Below are 23,607 nucleotides of genomic sequence, written 5' to 3' on the forward strand. Positions count from 1 at the left end.
TCGAGATGTTGTAAAAGAATAATGAAGAAGAATTAAGTATGTTAAGGGCCGAAAATGCACACATGAGGAGAAAGTTACAAGAGGAAACGGTTTTGAATTCATCTTCCGAAACTGTCCAACCGGGTGTACAAGTGAACGAGAGGATATATAATGAAAATTCTCAAACCAGAAGAAGATGGCTTGAAAACTCTGGGGTTTGTGCAGGAACATCTTCCAGAAAACATCCGTTTTATGATGTTATAGTCGATACTCCGTTGCCTGACAACTGGAAGAACTTAACCATTGACAAATATGATGGAAGTACGGATTCTGATGAGCATATTGCAATATATACTACTCAAATCAGCTTGTATACATGGAATGATGCTGTTATGTGCAGAGTATTTCCTACAACTCTGAAAGGGGCAGCATTGAGCTGGTTTACACGCCTCCCACTGTTGAGTATAGATTGTTTTGATACGTTGATAGAAAAGTTCGGTGCCCAATTTGCAACTAGTCGTCCCCATCATTTAACGTCGATCGCCTTAGTGAACATAAGACAAGAGAAAGGAGAGTCTTTAAGAATGTTCATGGAACGTTTTGGGAAGGTTGCTTTGGGAATCCGAAATCTTAGTCCAGAGGTTACCATGCATCATATGATAACGGCATTAAAACCGGGACCATTTGCCGATAGTCTGTGCAAGAAACCTGCGATTAATCTGGATGAACTAAGGCAACGGGCATCAAAATTTATGCAAATGGAGGAATTAAGGGAGTTTCGAAATCAGGTAAGGTTTGATGGAGGTGAGAAGAGGGTGATAGAAAAAGAACACCCGCCTGTTGCAAGAAGAGCCCGAGAAGAATTCAGAAGCCGAAAATTCCAACAATACACACCTTTGAATGCAAACAGAGCTAGAGTTTTACAAGAAGCTATGGCAACAGAAATAATACCACCACTGCGAAAAGCACGAACACCAGAAAGAGCAGATCATACCAAGCATTGCGAGTATCATAAAAATCATGGCCATCATACAGAAGAATGCATCGGGTTAAAGGATAGAATAGAAGAATTAATTCAAGCTGGACAGTTGAAACGCTTCGTCCAAGGAGGAAATGTGAGAATAAGGTTAAGTCCTGAGAGAGGATCGAGAGGGGGAGAAATGGGCCAGAGAAGAGTTGAAAGATTTGAAAGAAGAGATGAAAAAAGAGTTGAAAAGAGAAGTGATAGAAGAGATGGAAGGCTAGAAAGAAGAGGTGATAGGGATCATCAAAACACTCAGTCAGTAAGGCGGAGTAGGGAACGAAGTCTGGGTAGGCCGGTCAGAGGATTTATAAACACGATTTCAGGAGGTTTTTCAGGAAAGGAATCCTCATCAGCAAGAAAACAACATTGGAGAAGCATCAGAACAATTAATCATATTTTCAAAAAAAGAACCCTGCCACCAATGCTTTTCACAGATGAAGATTTTCAAGAGATTGATCCCGATCACGATGACCCTATGGTGATAACAGTAGAAATAGCTGAATATGCTGTTATGAAAACCTTAGTTGATCAGGGGAGTTCAGTTGATATCTTGTTTTGGGATACTTTCAAAAGATTACACTTAAGAGAAGAAGATATAGTACCTTTCCGAGAACAGATCATTGGTTTTTCGGGAGAAAGAGTTAACACTAAGGGGTACATTGATTTGATGACCACGTTTGGAAGAGGCAATAAAACTAAAAAAATCAAAATCAGATATTTGGTGGTGGATGCTACTACATCATATAATGTGTTATTAGGACGATCCTCTTTGAATAAACTGGGAGCAATAGTTTCAACACCACATTTGGCTATGAAGTTCCCAACAGAAAAAGGTGAGATAGCAACGGTTTATGTCAATCAAAAGGATGCTCGGGAATGTTATGCAGCAGGCTTAAAGATGAATTTAAGAGCAAACCATGATACTGAAAGAATGGTGGCAATGGCCGACTTGGACCCAAGAATAAATGACGAAAGGATAGAGCCAAAAGAAGAAACCACAGCTGTGGTATTGGGTCAAGACGAGAAGCAATGCACTTATGTAAGTGGTAGTTTGCCAAAAGAGTTGTTAAGTAAATTCATCACAGTGTTACGTAACAACAAGGATTTGTTTGCTTGGAAACCATCTGATATACCTGGGATTGATCCGAAAGTGGTTTGTCATAAATTGTCTGTATGTCAAGAAGCAAGACCGGTCTCTCAAAAAAGAAGAAAGTTAGGAGAAGAAAGACGAAAAGCGGCAATAGAAGAAACCGAGAAGTTAATGCAAGCTGGTTTCATAAAAGAGGCTCAATACACAACATGGTTATCCAATGTAGTGCTTGTCAAAAAACCAAATGGAAAGTGGAGAATGTGCACAGACTATACAGACTTAAACAAAGCTTGCCCGAAAGATACATACCCACTACCCAACATAGACCGACTAGTGGATGGGGCGTCTGGACAAGAGATGATGAGCTTTCTTGATGCCTATTCAGGGTATAATCAAATACAAATGTATGAGCCAGATGTTCCAAAAACGGCTTTCACCACAGACACTGCGAATTATTGTTACAAAGTCATGCCTTTTGGTTTGAAGAATGCTGGAGCAACATATCAAAGGTTGATGGACAAGGTGTTTAAAGATCAGATTGGAAAAAATATGGAGGTGTATGTTGATGATATGGTTGTGAAATCAGGAGAGATAGAGAAACACTTGGAAGACCTTGAGGAGGTGTTTGCACAGATAAGAAAATACGAAATTCGGCTTAATCCAGAAAAATGCGTTTTTGGGGTAAGAGGTGGAAAATTTCTAGGTTTTATGTTGACAAACAGAGGCATTGAAGCAAACCCCGACAAGTGCGAAGCAATAATGAAGATGGGAAGCCCAAAGAATTTGAAGGAGGTACAAAGACTAGTGGGAAAACTCAACTCATTATCAAGATTTCTACCAATCCTTGCCGAAAAAACCAAACCAATAGTAAACTTGTTAAAAAAATCCGAAACCTTTGAGTGGGATGAGCGGTGTGAGCAAGCCTTTTCTCAAATCAAAACTATAGTGGCCGAACCACCAATCTTGGTTAAACCAGTGTCAACCCAACCTATCATAGTCTACCTAGCCACCTCGGCTGAAGCCATAGGAGCAGCTTTGATTCAAGAAACCCCAGAGCAAAAACCAATATATTTTGTGAGTAGATCCCTACAGAGTGCCGAAACCAGATATCCCAAAATTGAAAAAGTAGCCTTAACCCTGGTGTATGCTGCGAGACATCTTCGGCCATATTTTCAGAATCATCAGATAATTGTGAGAACAAATTACCCAATATCCAAAATTTTGAGAAAACCCGAACTTGCAGGTAGGATGGTAACGTGGACGATGGAGCTATCAGAATATGGAATCAAGTACGAGCCAAGAGGACCTATCAAAGCCCAATCCCTTGCAGATTTCATTATTCAAATGCCGACAGCAACACAGCAGGAGCACTGGACATTGTATGTAGATGGAGCATCAAGCAAAAGAGGCAGCGGAGCAGGAATAGTGCTTGAAGGACCAGATAACTTCCAGGTGGAGATGGCGCTAAGATTTGAGTTCAGAACATCCAACAACCAAGCAGAATATGAAGCTCTTGTTGCAGGGTTACTATTAGCCAGAGACATGGGAGTTGAAAACGTCATTTGCAAAAGTGACTCTCAACTTTCGGTGGGACAGGTGCAGGGACAGTATCAGGTAAAAGATCCATTACTGATGAAATATTGTCATAAAGTGTTAAATATTATGCAATGTTTTAATAAAGCCGAAATGAAATATATCCCAAGAGAACTAAACATGAAAGCAGACTCATTATCCAAGTTAGCAAGTGAACAACGACAGGGCCAACACAACTCCATCATACAGCAAACTCTTAGTCAGCCAACAGTGAGTGTGGAAGAATGCTTGAACATTGCAACCTCAAAAGATGAATGGATGAAGACTTACATAGAAGTAATAAAGAGCCAAGAACAAGGTGTTGAACCGGATGCAAGAATGGCAAAGAAAGTAGCTAGTTTTGTGTTGATTGGTGAAGAATTATACAAAAGAGGATACTCTGTGCCTTTGTTAAAATGTCTTTCAAATGAACAAGCCGAATATGTAATTAAAGAGCTTCATGAAGGGATTTGTGGGCTACATTGCAGAGCTCGAACAATGGCAACAAAGGTTTGTAGAGCCGGTTACTATTGGCCAACAATCCGAGAAGATTGTGAACTTTATGTCAAGGCATGCAAAAAATGTCAAGAATTTGGAAGTCTAAATCACATACCAGCACAAGAGTTGCACGAAATCGTTTCCCCATGGCCATTTGCAAAATGGGGAATGGATATACTTGGACCATTCCCACTGGGACGAGGACAAACTAAGTTCATGATAGTAGCTGTCGACTACTTTACAAAATGGATAGAAGCAGAAGCGTTAACTAAGATAACAGCTCAATAGGTCCAATCGTTTGTATGGAAAAATATAATATGTCGATTCGGAATCCCGCACACCATTATAACTGACAATGGCAGACAATTCATTGACAAAAAACTTATGGAATTTTATGCAGATTTGGGGATCAAAGCAACGAGCACATCAGTTGAGCACCCACAAACAAATGGACAAGCTGAAGCCGCGAACAAAGTTATTCTCGGACAGTTAAAGAAGAGGTTAGGAAGTGCTAAAGGACTATGGACTGAGAAGTTGCCAGAAATATTATGGGCATACAGATGCACACCACAAACATCAACAGGAGAAACGCCATTCAACCTTACGTACGGAACAGATGCAATGTTACCAGTAGAAGTTACCGAACCAACATTACGAAGGCAAATGGAAGATTGGAATATCAATAATGAATGCTTAAGAACTGATCTTGATCTTATTGAAGAACTCAGAGAACGAGCAAAAATAAAAGAAGCAACAGTAAAAAGAAGAGCAATGAAAAGGTTTAATGTGAAAGTAAAGTTCAGGGATTTTAAGGAAGGAGATTTGGTCTGGAGAATGCGTACTGATGCTCGAAAAGATCCACGACATGGAAAGTTGGCAGCCAACTGGGAAGGACCATTCAGGATAATGGAAAACTTACATAACGGAGCTTATAGATTAGAAACTCTAGACGAAAAAGTGATACCGAATACATGGAATGCGAGTCATTTAAAGTTCTATTTCAGTTGAAACAGATGTAAGCCAGAAACTTGTATACATATCAATTATCTAATCAAGAAGAATTATCCAGTAACATCATCTTATTAGAATCATGCTTTTCTTTTCGGTCTTGGACGCTTTTCACTTCAGGTGAAATCCCTCCCGAAAAAATTTTACACCATTCTTTTTGGGCTTGGATGATTTCATTTCAGGTGAAATCCCTCCCGACAAAATTAGACATAATTCTTTTCGGTCTTGGATGCTTTCACTCCAGGTGAAATCCCTCCCGAAAAAGGTGGTCTTCGATTCTTTCTTCAATTGGTTCACAAGACATCTCCAAGCAATAGATATAAAACCGAGAGGTTCATGGTGTTTTCACTCAAACGTTGGCAACTAAAGACAAGTTACATTTATTCACTCACGTCTACGTTTTTGGTTACTCTAAAAGTAATATAAACCGAAAAATAACAACAATACCAAGGCAATACAAAACCGAAAAATAAACCTTAATGGTTAATAAAAACCAAATAATACTCGTCACGTTTCTAAGTTAAACATTTAAAAGCGTTTAATCAAAATAATTCAAAATACAGTCCTCACATCGTTCGACCAAAAGGTTTATCATACAACCGAGAAGACCAAACCATTAAAACATTTAGCACAAAGCCGAACGTAGGAATCAACAAATAATACTAAGTAAATAACATAACTTTAAGGAATAATATTCGTTAGTTTCTGATAACATTCCATGGAGACATTACAAAAAGGATTCAAAACTTCCACATATACGTTCGACATTTCAACATCAAAACAGCCTCCTCATATAAACTAAGGCACTATAAACAAAATATTAACATCTACATCTGCCTAGTTTTCGATATTGATATCTTCGGCATCATTATCTGGAATTTCATTCACAGGAATTAATTCACCATTATAAAAATCCTTTTTAACATCAAAATTCCCGTCATCAATAGGAATCTTATAGAAATATTTTGCTTGTTGAAGAGCCTTTTCGAAGCCCAGCTTATGTTGTTCAAAGATAAAGCTTTCGGCTTCAAAAACATTGGTTCTCAGCTGATGTATCTCCTCGTCCATAGCTTTGATGGTGTTTTTATCGGAATCATTTGCAGAAGATAACGCCGATACCTTATCATTCAAACCTTGATTTTCTTTACACAGTCGAACATTTTCTTCAACAGATTTAAAGTTCTCGTTTTCTAAATCAGAAATTTTCTTCTCAAGACCTTCTATTTCAACTTCTCGTTCCATTTTCTGCTTTTTAATCTCTTCTAACTGCACCGATAAAGAGCTCATTTTTTCTTTATACTCAGCAAAATCATTCTTCAATTTGTCAAACTCAGATAATGCCACACAGTTCCCATTCTTCTCCTTCAACATCTTTCCAATCAAAAGATTTCTGCTTGACAATTCAATAACAGAATCTGCCAAAGCAGCAGCATCCATAGTCTTCAGCATGTTATAAGACGATTCACCAAAAGATGTCTGAACAAACTTCGCATACTTCGTTGTAGCACTAAATATCATTTCCGAGAGAGGTTCGGAAGAAACATGTTCACTCTGACGATGGCGCCGAGAAGACGAATGCGACCTCTTGCTATTCCTATCACGCTTTTTTGATTTCTTTGAAGGACCAGCAGCCTCAACATGGCTTACCGGATCAACCGCTTCCACATTCACAATAGGTTCCACGACTTCTTCCACCACAGGGTTCACCACATTTTCACGACGAGGAGTTACATCACCCACCTTATTCAGCAATTTCGAAAAATACGAGCGAGCTTTCGGATTAGTGCTCGCCATCAAAGCTGAAAATCAATAAAACATTTAGCTAAGTTAAAAGTTTTATCCTAAAAAGAGCAAAAATGTGGAACAACCACGTACCAATCAGATTTTCTCGAGGATTTGATGAAGTATACAGTTGTAGCAGGGCGCGAGTGGGAACCTGGTACGAGAGCCGACTAAAAACCTCGATAACATGACGATCGGCAACACCCATTGAATGAAACGAAATAGAATTAAACTTCACAGGATCTTTCGTCCAATACAGGGGGAACCTTGGAGAATCTCCATAAAAAAAAAATACTCTCTTCCTACAGGCTCTATTAGAATCTTAAAAAAACTGCCCTTAAAATCTTTATATGATGATGTAAAAGGTTTAAGAAAACAAACATTGGATTTACTAATAAGGGATAACCACCCTGGCCGCTTCCCAGGCCGAGAGCTATAATAATACAAGAAGGAAGCAGGACTAGGACAAAGCGATAATAATTTACACAAAATACTAAATGCTTGCATCGCAGCCCAACCATTCGGATGGAGCTGAGTAGGTGCGACATTAAGGAACTTAAGGACACCTATTTGAAAATTGTTCAAAGGCAACCGAATATGAAGATCTCTAAAAAAGCAAGCATAAAAATAAAAAAACTCATGACTGTCACCCTCTCGACCATGACAAACATGGTCGGCATCTCCAACACGCCGAAAAGAAATAATATCATTTTCAATGTCAGAATAATAAATCTGGGAATGGGAAAGGAAACTACGAAGTTCGATAGCAGAACGATATTTGGACAAATACTCTCGGAATTTAGGATTAACCCATTGGTAACCTGGACGAAGATTTCTCTGAGGCAATACAATGCCGAATTCTTGAGGAGCATCAACAGCCGGTGCTCCATTTGAATCATTCATACAAGAAGGGGTAGCAGATGAAGACTTCGAGTCTTGGCGATCCTCTTCTCGCACCACTCGCCCAGTTGATTCACCACCCGCGCTTGAAAAATCATCAGAAGCAGAAAAACTTGAAAGAGACATTACCTTTGCACGAACTGGTTATAGATTGAAAGAAAGTTGCTTTTCTCAATACACAACGAAACACATTCGTAAAAATTTGGAAGAAGACCCTATTTATAACCCAAAGTTACACCCTAGAATTTGAAACGTTGCAAGCAATCTGAAACCGTTCAAAAAGGTATAATCTAACGGTTGCAACAAGTTCACGTCAAATCAACTTAACTCAGCAAGGCCCAAAAACCGAGACATTCAATAGCAAATCAAATCAAATGTCAAATATACTATAATTTATTAAGACATGAATATTTTACAAGACCTTAAAATATTTCTGTCTTGGGGGGCTAGTGTACTGATAGGGTAAAACCGAGAGGTTCATGCCGAGAACTACATAGCATAACAATTAAGATGATTAAGTTAAAACCGAGAGGTTTTGACCGAAAGTAATAAAGACAAGAATAAAACAAATATAAAAGTTGTAAAAGCCCAATTAGATAAAAACTTACAAGAGGGGTGCACAAATAATAAAAAAGGTGCAGAAAGAAAGCCCAAGGGTAAAGGGAAAGCCCATTAAAGAAACTCTATAAATAGGAGTTCAGAGATAGAAAGAGGTAAGAGTGATTTTATCTGATGAACGTTAAACCTTTTCTGACTTTGGCATCGGAGCGACTTGCAGGTAACCCCCACCTGTTGTGAGGAGAAGCCGAGAGGACCAGCCGAGAGCACCAGCCGAAAGCACCAGCCGAGAGCACCAGCCGAAAGCACCAGCCGAGAGCACCAGCCGAAAGCACCAGCCGAGAGCACCAGCCGATAGCACCAGCCGAGAGGAGAAGCCGAGAGCACCATCAAGGAGAGAAGTACCCGGCCCAAGACAATATTCAGCCCAAGATTGAAGGATTAGTCTTGATTAACCCATTTCAAGTGTTCTTGGTCCTTGTTGTAAGAACATTTCCAATTATTAAAAAAGGACAAATATATCTTTTAACGATTCACAATCATAAAATTTCCTTACAAAATCCCTAGGTATGCATTTATTTATTTAAATCCTTAATTAAACCATCAACACATTCATTCAGGAATTTTAGCAAAACATGAATCTGACTATAAATTATTTATTAGTTCTTTTATTATTCACTTTTATTGGGCTTCTTGTATTTTAATTTAGTTTTTTTTATATATTTTAATATCTTATATAATTTATTTCATATTATAATTTTCTTATTCGTCTCATATTTTAGTTTTATTTAATAATACTAACATTAATGGTATTTTTAATATTTTGTCTATATATTTATTTTAGCGTAATGGTATGTTATATATTAAGATGAGATAACGGTTAATTTGGTTTAAAATTAATTTACATTAATGTAAGGATCTAGAAAATTACTTTTAAATGAAAAGGGCATATAAATAGAACCACCATCTCTCTATAAAGTTCTTTTCCTTTCCTCTCCCTTCTCTCTACAATTCTGACTTTCTCGTTCATCTGTTCGATGATCAGAGTCCACCATCAGACTCCTGACAGTGAGTACTACAAGACTGCCCGATCAGAATCTTTGATAGAGTAAGTTCATTTTTGCTCTTCTCTTTGAGTCAAATTTGGAACTTGTTAGGTTTTTTTGTCCTTGCTTGCATGTGACCCTTTTAGCTTTAGGGTTAATCTCGGTTAGCTCAGGGTCCTAGTGATATAGTTAGATTTTTTATTAGGACTCTGTGATACAGGTTAAGTTACCTTTGGGTTCTTGGTGGTTTTGGAGCTCTTAGTGAATATCTTCTAATTTTCAGGTAAGGGAAGCTAGCCTTAATTTCCAATAGAACACTAGGCTAGAAGATTTGAAGATAAAATTGGATATATGGTTGCTGTTATACAATTATAATGTTGTTGAGTATTGGTTGTTGATGTTGATTAGAGTAATTTTAGCTACAGCAGGGACTTTGTTAAATTGGGTGCTCTGTGGTGTGATTTCGATCAACCTAAAATATTTTTGTTCAAACCAAAATTCCTGGGTGCTCTCTGGTGTGATTTCGATCAACCTAAAATATTTTCGTTCAAACCAAAATTCCTGGGTGCTCTCTGGTGTGATTTCGATCAACCTAAAATATTTTCGTTCAAACCAAAATTCCTGGGTGCTATCTGGTGTGATTTCGATCAACCTAAAATATTTTCGATCAATCCAAAATTTTGTATACATATATGAATATTGCTATTTTTATTATTTTAGCATAGTTTATTTTATATTACTATTGTTAAATAACTTTTTGGATATATTTGGATTGTTAGAAAGTTTAAATTATATATTATGATTGAATGGTGTATTGATGTGTTAAATGAAGTGTGCAATGATTTGAAAGTGTGATCAAGACATAGTATTTTCAGGAAAGGAAATACCGTGTGAGATTGTTGTTAGGGTGTATTGATCTGTTAGGCCCGTAATGAGACATCCTGACTCTACTGATATAATGGAATCACATAGATGAAGTTATTCAGTTGATGAGAGTCGATGGAGGTTCATATGACTTTGTTTGGGGTTTGAAATATAATCTGGTCTTTCAGGTCATATGAATTTACGTTGTCATACGAGATGATAAGATATTGAGATGTTTATGCGCATGGTTGTGTGGATTCACAACGAGTAGTATGACAGGTGCAGGTCTCAGGATTCTAATTTCAATACACGAGTCTTCCGAAAGTAGAGTCAAGTGTCTATGTGATATGAGTCAGTTGAAGTCTGACATGTGAAAGATGAATATTGAATTTTAATAGACACTTGATGATTTGAGAATTTGTGTGACACTTGATGATTTGAGAATTTGTGACACTTGATGATTTGAGAATTTGTATGAGACTTATGATTTATGTTTTATTAATTTCAAAGTGAAATTTTATAAAATTTTGTTTTATATGGCTAGCTTACCCTGTTATTTGGTTGTGATGATAGTGTATTTACACGGGAGCGGTGAGATTGCAGGTAGTAGAGCTCCTCAGTTAGATAGATTTAAATTGAATGTTTTATTTTGTTTTTTTCTAAAAATTTTTGTTGTATATATTAAATCCCTATGAAGAGGGATATCTTTTGTTTTGAGATACAAATATGAGAAAACAATATATGTTTATTGCATGCATAATATATTAACAAATATGAGTAAAATTTGGGGAGGTTACAATTAACATGTTAATTTATTTAATACTAAAAAAAATCATTTAATAGAAATCAAATTTAATGATAAAAACAATTAGTTACTATATTGATTAAATTATATATTATTTTAAAAATTATAAAAATTTATTGATATTTAAATCATAATTAACTAATTAAACACTAATTTAAAAATTATTTATTAATAATAGAAACTCTTTCGATACTAATAATTTTTTTGTCTCTAATTTAGTTTATATAATAATTAATATCTCTAAAATTATTTTTTATTTAATAATTTTTTTAAGTGTAATTTTAGTTAAATTATCAAGTTTTTGAATGATTTGAGAATTTTCAAATATGTCTTCAATCTATTTTTTAATTGGGTATTGATCACGTAAATTATTTGAATAAAACCTTTACAGATTTTAAAATCATGATAAATTATTATTATTTTTGGTAATTTAAAGCCTCATAAACTAATCTCAAAAGCTTAGTTTTGGAATCTAGGGAATGAGGGACAGAGTAATGAAATGAATACGTTAGAGCTTTTGATGGTTGTTGGTGTTAGTTATAGCTCTTCAAAATGATGATGAAAAGTGAAACGATGGTTAGTGAATTTAATGTGTTATAACTTGTTTCACCAGTGCAATCACATCTCCAAGGATGAGAATCTAGTTTATTCAACCACGCTTTTATGCTCCATAAATATGAACAAAGAACAAGAAAACAAAGAAAAGTTCAACAATTACAACTATGAACTGCACCTATCATCAACCCTAGCTAACAAACCTTGCTGTCTTGAATGAAACGTTGAAAACACTACTCATGCCATTTTCATTCATTCTGCTATAATTTATGTGGAAACCCTTTTGGTTACTCAATATTTCTGCATTAAATGGTTATAGAGATCCTTTATCGTCTCCAAAAGATTGCACTCAACACTTTCAACGTGAAAAAATTCTTTTTAATAACCTCACTCAATCGGTCCTTACAAACTGTTGAGTGTTTCTCTGCCACAATCTATGATTACCAATACAATACCTCAACAAACATGAGCAAAACTTTTATGACAAGGTAACTATGAATCAGAAAAACCACAGAAAACAGAAATGAAAAGTGTGGCAAGCGAAAAATTGACTCAAAATTGTGGATGTGCAATCCAAACAAATAGAATAACTGGACAGACTATATGACAGCAGACATATCTCATCTTTCAGGATTTAAGCCTCAAAACTTCATCCCCTCAAACTCTTAATAATCTCTGAGAGGGCAGAGTATGTTCCAAAAGCAGAACAGACAGCACCTACTGTGATGATTGTAATGCAAACTGTTGCCTGCAGACATAGGAAATAAAAAGTAAAGTAGCAGTAGAGTTTATTATAACTGTTCAAGTAATGTCTGAACTTAATTAGTGGTAAGATTCTTGATTTGAGTGTCTTGTTTAAGTGTTAATGTCAGAATGATACGCTTCTGTTTTAAAATTGCTTTTCATTTGTATGCTTTAAGCTGTGTTAATATCAAAATATTTGTTTTTGAAGCCTTTGAGTAGTTCACTTAATTTTAAGGGGAAACTATTCGTTGTCACCATGTTCGATACTCTATAAAGTCCTAAAGAGTTTATTTTTCTCATCAATGCTCTACTTTTTATCAGTTCACCTTTCAAAGAAAAATGTTTCTTTTTATTGTCCATTTAGAAATTAAAGACAACATCATTTACTCTTTTTTTTTTGTTAGGAGTTATTTCAGACATATCTACTACACAATACAGAAAACAATAATAGAGAAACTTGCACACGTAACAATCTAAAGGTGAAAGTAAAGAAAGAACAAGAAAGACTCACGCACAAAGTAACGAAATTCAATTGAAGTGTTAACGAATCTCAATCTTTATCCACGACATAATTCAGTATACTTGAGAATAGACTTTGTAGTTTCTCTCACAACAAATTCTCACTCGGACTTAGTTAAGAACAACTCAAACATTAGCCACAAATCACGTGAAACACGTCTCGACTACAAGGAATACACATAAACAATGCTTCTCATTATTTGGTTGGAAAGACACTTAGACAGTTTCTCTAGACGGTCTAACTCTATGTAGACATTAAGAGACAAGATAATCTACTGAGACCATCTATTTGATAGAAGCTACATAGCAAACACTTGACGATTTAGTATAGTTAGACGGTCTAGGAACCTTTTAGACAAGATTTTAGTGAGCCAATCTCTCAAATCTCTAACTTGGTTCAACACAAATCTGAGTGAGAGTCATTACCTGCCAATAAGCTCATTACAAGCTTAATCACCAATAAGCAGGATAAAATCCAAGCAATGAAGGAACTTGCTGCCTAACAAAACCTTTGTAATCATATCAAAATGATTATGATTTGTATTTCGCTGCTATTGTCACAGTAGATGGTGACAATTTGGTCTTGCACCTTCAGTTATTTGGCTAGACCTTTCACCCATAAGGCTTCCTTCATAGCTTTTGACATAGCAATTTACTATGCTTTAGTGGTTGACAAAGCCACTACCTTTTGTAAACTGGTCTTTCAATTGATAGCAGTACCATAAGTAGTAAACGCATAGCTTGTGAGAGACTTTTTGGTGTGCAAATACCCAACAAAGTCGGAGTCAACAAATTCTTCTATGGTAGCATCTCTAATAGATAGTCTTACTCTATCATAAACTAGAACTCATCCAAGCAATCCTTTCAAGTAGTAGAAAATCCACTTAAGAGCTTGCTAGAGAGTTCGCCAAAAATTTGACATGAACCTACTAACAATGCTCACAACATAGGCTATATCAAGGCGAGTGAAAACCATCGCATACATCACAACACCAACGATGTTTGCATGTGGTATACCGACCATATAATGTTGTTCTTCCACTATCTTAGAAGACTATTCATTACTCAACTTATTGTGAGAAGCAAGAGGTGTGGATATAGTAAGTATTTGAGGATAGATTCGTAACTTCCTTGAGTATAGTCTACTATTGACAGGATGTATCTAGTACTAGAGTGTGATGCAGTTGAAGATGGTCCCTATAGGTTAGCATGAACGTAATCAAGGGTTACCTTTATTCTCTGCTGCCTTACATTAAAACAAATTCTGCAAGCTTTTCCTTGAACACAATGTTCACAAATTTTAATTGCTCAATTTTGTCACTGCTAAACAAGCCTTGCTTCTCAACTCAACTAAGTCTTTTTCACTTCCAGGAACTAACCTTTTATGCCATATTTCAATCTTAGACAAGACGGTCTACTCAATAATAGACTATGAGTCAAATATTACAACACCTTCCAAGGCTTATAGATCATTCTTCCTCACACCCTTCATCACTACCATGGATCCTCTCAACACCTTCAAGATTCCACTCTCTCCTTTAAACACATATCCCTTCTTCTCAAGCTCACCAAAGGATATTAGGTTGCACTTCAAGCTAGGTACAAACCTAAATTCCTGAAGCAGTCTTTCAGTTCCATCATGTAGATGAAACCTAATAGTTTCGAACCTTCTTCAAGTTCTGTAAACTCTTGGAACCATAAACAGTTAGGTGTCATATGAAATGAACATCTCGAGTCCATTATCCACTCGTAATCATCAACACTGCTTGACACCATGAGGACCTTTGATGATTAATAGCTATCTTCCATCATAGTTGCTATACCAGACATAGACGACTCTCTACAAGATCCAAACGATCCATCAAAAGTTGTTAGCCTTCTTTTTCCTCTCAAGACAAAACCTTATAGTGTGATCATTCTTCTTGCAATGATAACATCTAATAGACTATGTATTTCTACCATTGTGTGTCCTCGACTTTAACCTCTTTCAACCTCCTTTGTGATGACAATATACCCCCTTGCTACAAGACCACCTCTTGCACAAGACACCTTTACATCAAACTTCTTGTTCAACTCCTTTGAGCTCATAGCAACTTGAACCTCCTCAAGAGAAAGAGTATTTGATCCATACAACATGGTTTCCTTGAAATAATCCCGCATCTTACGCAAAAAAATACAACAACAACAACAATACTTGATCCTCATCATAAATCTACACATAAAGATTCTCTAGATCAATGAAGAATTAGTTGAATTCATCTAGTTGTTCGCTAATTGTCTTTTCACTACTCATCTTATATAAGTACAATGTTTGCTTCAGATACATATGGTTAACTAAGGACTTTGTCATGTACAAGCTCTCAAGCTTAGTCCATAGTCCCTATGCATTATTCTCCTTTGAGACTTGCCTCAACACCTTATCACCAAGTCTAAGAACAATAGCGTTGTGAACCTTCTCTAACAATGTTTCTTGTCCTTCCCTACCATGGGTGCACCAAGCTTGGATTCACTTTCCACAATCTGAAGTTGTTCAAATCATTGAATTTCTCAACCTTGTACTTTGCAGATGTCATGATGATTGATGTTTCACACTCACCGCACCATTTTTATAGGAATAAGCTCAGACAAATCCACTACAAATCCGTTTACCACACAAACAGAGAACGATAACAAAGAAACTTGCAAGCATACCAGGTAGAAGGTACACATAAGAGGGAGGACAGTAAAGAATCATACACAAAAATAACTTGGTTCAATTGAAGTGTTTTTGAACTTCAATCTACGTGCATCACATGATTCACTATACTCAAAGATTACAACTTGTAGTTTTTCTCATATCAAACTCCCACTCATACTCTCAGTTAAGCATAACTCAAATGTTAGCCAACCCTAATAATACAAAAGTTTATATTTATACAACAATACTGTTATAATTAACTCACGTAAAATATGCCTAAATTAATAAGGAAGACACATGAATTGTGTTTTTCATTACCGAGCTGGAAAGTTCTTAGAGTGGTTCTTCACACGGTCCAAGTGTTAGTAGACACTGAGACTAGACTTAGACCACCTACCACATATGGTATAAGCTGACGGTCTAGTACAATCAAACGGTCCAGAAACCTTTTAGACAAGATTTTACTGAATCAATCTTCACACTTTTCAAGTGTAACCCTATCTCCATGTAATTCTCAAAGATTTATACATTTATCATAAATGGGAGATAAATAGTAAGGTCATATTAAGAAGTTAAAAGTATAAAGTAAAATATAAATATAGAAATTTATTGTATTTCTTAATCTTGAATTTACACCATCTTCCAAAGCTTTTAAAAAATAGAGGGAGTGGTTATCAACTCAACTTAAATTTATGACTTATATTGAGCAGTATTATTGAAAGTGAAAGCATCATACCTGTACTCGCGTCACTTTGCCTCGCAAGATTTTTAGGAAACAAACGCAGGGTAGTATCAAAGACTGTCATCGAGGATGGTTTTAGTTTTAATTAATAAAATGTCGAGATCAATAAGCAAGAACAGATCAACTGAATGAAACTTACAACAAGCATTGTGAACAACGATCCAATCAATGACATAACCAGACCTACAAAAAAGAAAATTATATACGTTGTTGATAAAAACATGGTAGAACTATGTCACGGTACAATGATTTTCTGAAATGAAAAAGTTGGTCTGTCCAAAAATAAGTAATTTCCAGATTTAGTAAAGAAGTAATATTGAAGATAAATAGATCAACAACTAAGCACATGAGAATAGGAAGCGGAAAGACTCACCAAAAAAGGGAATTGAGAGACCAATAACCAGGGTGGAAAGTACCAGTGCTGTTCTGATGAAGATGGAATATAGATAAGACTTGGCTTGGTTTGATGGTATCAACTCCTCCAGACTCATTGCCACCGGAGATATAGTCAATGCAAATGTGATTCTAATTAAGTTCAAAACAACTTCCTTTGCTCACCGTGTGAGAGTCTTTAAAAGGGAATGCAAGAGAAATAGCATATCATAAAACACATGTTCAAACACACATTGATATAACACATTCTTTCCTGTCAAACACTTTCACCTTGAATCAACATGTTGTACATGAATAGGAATACAAGGACAAACATTTGTCAGGTTTTATAATTTTTTTTCCATTAGTAAAGCAAGATGCTAATTAGAAATGTTTTCAGTTGTGAAGCATTCCTTGCTCTTCCTGATGCAAGATGCTTGAGTTACTTGGCAATATTTTGTTTGCAAGAGATAATTATTCATATTTCTCTCTCAAATATCACTTTAGAAGAAGAAGGAATTTCAAATTTATAAATGCAGGATGGAAACAAAACCATTTCTTATTCGTATCTCTCTCATGTATTTAACTACTTATGTAAGGCCCCTATAAAAAGGATATTTGGTAAATGGATTAACCACCTGCAAAATAAAAGAAACAGATCAAATGTTGGTTATTTATGTAGTTTCCTGAAAATTGATAATATGCTGATACAGAATTAAGCATAGTATGAGAATAATAAATGACACAAAAATAGAGAATGTATACCGTGGTCCAAACAGCAATCTTGGTTGCTACCAATTCTTGAGGCAGGTTGAGAGTGAATTGAGAGAGTATAGCTTCACCAAACATTGTGTATCCCATAACAGCAGCTCCAGCATACAATAAGGTACAAATACCAAAACTGAGGAAAGGAAAAATCATACTTGTATATATTAGATTCAGAAAAAGAAATTCTACTGAAGAAAATAAAAATCCTATGCAAGTATATTCCACATCTTGAGGCATTGTGATTTACCTTATACTTCTCTACTAGTTTACTACCTAAAAGAGATCATCATATCTTCTATATATACTTGTAAATTGCATTTGTACAAGACTTAGATCTACTATACAGTGGAAGGACCAGTGACAACCGAGTTATAGATTATGGCCAAAAATTATTTACCATGCTAAGAGCACTCCAGGGAATTGGTTTCGATTTGCCATGGATGTATAAATGTTTGGGAAAACAGCATGTCCGGAGTAGCAGTAACCATAAAGACCCACAGCAACAGGAAAAGTTGCAAGATTGAGTGGGGTCCCTTTGCTAGGAAATCCGACTTCGTCTACACCAACCCATAACAAGCAGAGAACCACTAAAATTGATGCAACAACTCCACCAGCTATAAAAAGAACATGGTATAAGGTTATAATAAGCTTTTTCAAATAATGATGATAGTATAATATATGATTGCTGACTGCCAAAACATAAGACAGATTCATGAGCAGTTATAGTAACCAAGCATGAATGATAATAACTAGAGGAATGAAATTTGAGAAGCTGCACATGTTATATATAATTGACCAATATCATACATTATGACCAATATCATGTATTATCATTTCATTTCACAGCAACAACAAAGCTTTATCCCAATACAGAAAAGAACAACATGAAGTATGATAAAACCTTGTTTGAGAAATGATGACATACGAGCCAAGTGTAAATGAGACGAAGCTCTAACTTTTGATCAGAGAATGAACGACTAATCATTTGTTGAACCAAATAATAAGCACTTACCAGATATGTAACTGAGAATGCTTAGATCGCGGAGCCAAACAGTAGGAAGAACAGCCAAGGCAGTAATCACAGCAAACAGTGTACGTGAATCCAGTTCAATTCCACCCAAATTCAAGTGTGCATTTGGAAACAAGGAAGACAAGTTGTCGCCCTCCAAAATTATATATTCAATGCAACAAGCCTGCATGAAGGAATATTCAATAGGCAAAGTAATTGCTATAAATTTAGAAAGATTATACTTAGCAGCCAATAGATGTAACAGTGGAATCCAAACAAGGTAGCCACATAGAATTTCATCATTTTTAATTGGCTTTAACAAATTACATTGGATGAGACCTCAAATGGAATACTAGATGAGTGAAGGTGGCTGTACTTACATATAATTCCACGTACAATACTATCTGCATCCAAAGAAAAAAAGGAGAAGGTATTAAGAAGTGATTAGAGGCATAGTTATTTTTAATTAACATGGAATTTGTCCCCCTAGAATAAAGACATCGGAACACAACAAATTTTAAAATTACAAGACCTGACACAATTATAATACAACCTATGAAATGAACATAAAACATAAATCTTAAATCAAAACAGAGAATCAATGTTTGAAAAGTGAGCACGAGTCATTACAGACATAATAAAATGTTATAACTTATCTAGTTACTGTGATATTTTTATGTCAGTACAAGAGTTCATAATAGATGTAAGAAAGAGAAGCATGAAGGGAAGACTTACTGAAATGGCAATACGTCCAGTAGTACCAAAAGCAGCTTGGCCAATATCAGGGTATGTTTCAAGCTCAGGATCACTGTCCAAACAGGAACGCAAGAGCAGCCCAGTATAAAATGAAATAATTGCGAAAAGGAACAAAACTGAGAGTCCAAACCATCCACCTTCTTTGGCAGCATAAGGGGTAGAAAGGATTCCAACTCCACAAAGAACATTTATTCCTACAAAATCCAAAATATGATGAATAAGGGAACATCATCATCACCTGCACTGCAGGGGTCATGCAGTTTCAAACCAAATGCTGTACAATATTTTAACCTACGGTTCATTTTACAATTTAAGGTATGATTTTTTTATTGGGGTTCATGCAGTTCAAAATTTATAATGGACTAGTGAATACAAAAATGCATGTGATTAGCTTTAGTACAAATTAAATCTAAATATAAGATCATGGTCAACTCAGAAATGAGAAAATGAATTTATGTAGCATTTTGAACAAGTGATGGTGACAAAGTGGTTAATAATCATCACTTGTCTAACTTAGGTAGGCCTGAGAAGCTATCAATTTACATCATTGCCTAACATGGTCCCCCCAGTCAGAGGATTGATTGAGTATGTCGGTGGGACTTCTTAATTGCAGTTTGCAGAAAAAACAATATATGTTCCGAAACACATCCATTCACTAATAAATGAACACCCAATCCTTATCTTCTAGTAGAACAGTTTCAAGTAGTTTTAAATTAAATAATTCATAAAATGAAGAAATTTAACCAATTATTTGAACACTTAAAGCTTAACTCTATGATTTACTTTATAATGTTCAAGTATAATGTGCTCAGTTTTGGGCTAAATGTGACTTTCTAGATAAGTATTTATTTAAGGTTTTCTAAAAAGAATAACTTCATTAAAAATCATTTTTGAAATAATAAAAAACCAAAAATAATCAGAAAACATAAATATGATTATAAACTATTTAAAACAATTTCTCCTAAAATCAATTATTCTTTAGAAGCTGAATTTTCTTATTATAAAGAACAAAAATGATAGTTTCACAACATAACACTCACTTCAATAATATTATATCATATATATAGTATTTTAAATTAAAAAATAATATATTGGTTATCATAGAATTAAAATATTAATATATTGGTTTTCAAGTGGGTGTCTTTTTTAGGAGTGTTAACTTGTGTTTTTTTTTAATTTCTAAAAAATAATCACTAAATTATATTACACTCTGTTCCATATACAAAATGTTACACTAGAACTATTGTGGGTTTAAAATGGTTTATGTGAGTGTCCATATCTCAAATCTATTCCCACCTCCCAATTTACAAGTTGGTAAAATCTGATCCACACCGTCCAAATCCATGAAGTGGGGCAGAGTGCATACCCACCATGTTTTTTTTTGTGATGTAACTCATAAGGACACTGTTTTTTAGAGTGTTATCTGCTTGTTAGCTTCATTTAATGCAAGTCGTGCATTATATCAATTTTCAAGCTCTATAACTCAGAATCATCATCATGCCCGAACACAGAAAAAAAATAATGTACATCAAGAGAATTACAACCCTCTCTTTTCTCACCAAATTTTGTTTGCATGTAGGAAACTCCTTCATTTATATAATGAAGTTCAAATTTTCTGATACATAATGACAAGAAAACAACATATACAGTACACCAATTAATTTGTATCATTATCATGCATTCAATTTACCTTAACTATGATTTGATATTTTCCCTTCCTTCTTTTTGTCCTTTATATTTATTCCGAAGATAAGGTTGAACAGTTTATTCTCTTATAATAAAATAGAATTCTGGGCATAGATCAAACCAAGAACATAACAGACCAAGATTCAACAATTTACCATTGAGCACAGCTTGTCCAAAAGTGCAGTGGCGAGAGGGAACTTCATGAGAAACCTTGGAATCCTTCTTAATCAAAGAAGATCTTCTAGAAGAAAGAGGAGGAAGCAAGGAATGAGAGCTACGTCTCTGATGCTGCTCATCTTCTGGTTCTTGTAAAAGAGGCTTTGCCACTGAAGGAAGTGCTTCAGGAGTGTGCCTCCTTGTCAGTGATGTAGAAAGGAAAGAACTGCTTAGTCTTGACAATGAGGGTGTGCCCAAAAATCCAATATTTGGTGATGGCACACTACTGTATAGATCGATAGACTGCCTGAAACACCATCAACAATGATAACATACGTATTCAGTTCATGCACTTTACTTAGGAAACACCAAAATTAAGTTGTTAGATTTTGTTTTTCAACTTTTGGATATAGTTTGTTAACTATGACAAACACAAGTGGCATCTTCTGGTTTCTTCTAAAGCCGAAAACTAATCAGAAAAAGGTTCCAAACAATTTTTACATTCACCCTAAAAAAGGCAAAATCACTTTTCAAAAACGTAATGAAAAAGGAGGAAAAGAAAAGACAACGAACAATAATTGAAGAGAAATTAGAGGGTGCCCTTTTGACACTTTAGAAACATAAAAGAGAAAAGGACAGAAGAAAACACAATCATGAGAAATTCACAAATCCAGTGGAATTAAAACAAGGAAAATAGAAGACCTGTAACTCTGAGGCCACGAGATGTTGTAAGAACTGGGCTTTCGCTGTGGAGGGTTTTCGGTTGAGTAACTGGAAGAATCAGAATCGTTACCATCACCTCCATCTTTGTTGAAATCCTTCTCCACATCATCTTCATCACTCTCGATGATAAAACTGTTCTCAGAAACAGAATTATTCATTTTCCTTCAAGCTCTTTCTCCGTTAAAAAATCCTCCACCTCTTCAACAATTCACCTTCACAGAATAACCACACTCATAAAACACACATATGAGCAGAAAGAAAGAAAATCTCTATGAGCAATTCAAGGCAATTTTACAACATAGAATCTGTGTCGGGATCAACCGTATCCTATTCCTTAACCTATTCTTCAAAACCAAAATAAAAACTTCACGTGGGGTGAGATTAAAAAGGTCTCTCTTTGAGTATTCTTACTCAGAAGCTTGTATTAACGAATCCAGCTAGATTTTGGATATGCATGCATTTTCATCAAGTTTGATTAAGCCAAACAAGAAAACACACACAAGGAAGGTAAAGAAAAAAGGGGGGTGGCAAGGAAACACCTTTAAAGTGTTTCCTCTCATGGTTTTTGTTTTGTATGTTTCCTTAAATTTTTGCAAAGAAACAAAGTGAAAAACAAGGGAGAGAAGAACACAGATAAAAAAAAGGGTGGCTATTTACCTTATCTTTGTGGTTTTTTCAGTGACACTAGACTCTCAATGTTGCGAACTCTTATAGCGGTTTTGATGGTGTCTGTGTGAACTGAAAAACTTGAAAAAGAATCTGTGACGACGGAGCAGAAGAATAATGGAAGGTGTAGCAGTTTATTGTTATGCACATCTGTACTTTGTCTTCAACAGTGCAGGCATATTAGAAATCGTAGCCGTACATTACTGGAAAACAATAGATAGTGAATTTGCCATGTTGTCATGCTGGCATGGGCCCCCATTTTTCTTTTGTTTGTTGTAATAGCTCATCATGAATCATATGCTAGTAACCACTTTATCTTAGGCACCTGTTAGCCTAGGATTTATTTTTTGTCAAATATAACAATGTGGTTTTATCATGTAAAATAAATCTTATGGTTACAAATTTATGCAAAAATTATTATATTTAAGGTAAATCAATGAAAACAATTCCTTACTCAAATTATAAAAAAATTGTTGTCCTTGTAATCCGTTTGTACTGTAACCATGTGCTTACAAGCGAATGAAAAAAGATTACACGTTAGTATTTTCTTTTTAATTTATTATTATTATAATTAATAATAATTATAATAGTAATTTCACATGCATTTGATTTTCATATTTTGGAGGGACTCAAATCCTCCTTATAATAAGTTATCTAATTTTCTTTCCATCCGAACTGACATTTTTTATAATTAAAACTCATTATATATATATATATATATATATATATATGTTTCACTTTTATTTGTATTTATCTTTTTCTTCAATATATCTACCTCATAGGCATAGGTATGTTTAGCATTTTTCAAAAGATGTGAAGGAAAAACTACCTTTACGAGATGTTCAAGACAAGTGTAAAATAATATATGAATAATCTAGAGCTATGAGAAATTAATAACATTAGAAGAAGTTGATAATAATTTTAATATCAATAAGTATTAATTTTAACTGTTTTATTATTATTATTATAACCTGAAAAGATATAAAAGAAAGAAGGAATATATAGTGTTTAATTGTGATAAAAAGTGATAGAAATTTAACTGAAATATGAATTCAATTCATAACAGTATATCAATTATAGATACAAGTTTGGATTCCTAAAGATATAA

General features: G+C 35.0%; 1 protein-coding gene across 1 annotated transcript; it reads right to left on the minus strand.

The window, feature by feature from the left end:
• Positions 1–12,037: 12,037 nt before the first annotated feature.
• Positions 12,038–22,678, minus strand: LOC137828148 (amino acid transporter AVT1C-like). Its single transcript, XM_068634600.1, has 13 exons — positions 22,491–22,678; positions 21,813–22,045; positions 21,110–21,417; positions 19,248–19,462; positions 18,893–18,916; positions 18,516–18,696; positions 17,901–18,117; positions 17,501–17,636; positions 17,352–17,373; positions 16,737–16,880; positions 16,503–16,546; positions 16,358–16,420; positions 12,038–12,429 (listed from the first exon to the last, which is right to left on the minus strand). Exons 2-13 carry the CDS (start codon positions 21,989–21,991, stop codon positions 12,331–12,333), a joined length of 1,632 nt encoding a protein of 543 aa, XP_068490701.1. The 5' UTR covers positions 21,992–22,045; positions 22,491–22,678; the 3' UTR covers positions 12,038–12,330.
• Between the last annotated feature and the right edge of the window lie 929 nt (positions 22,679–23,607).

This window comes from Phaseolus vulgaris, chromosome 7 (genome assembly GCF_000499845.2).
Source record: "Phaseolus vulgaris cultivar G19833 chromosome 7, P. vulgaris v2.0, whole genome shotgun sequence".
In the NCBI taxonomy this organism is placed as follows: Eukaryota; Viridiplantae; Streptophyta; class Magnoliopsida; order Fabales; family Fabaceae; genus Phaseolus; species Phaseolus vulgaris.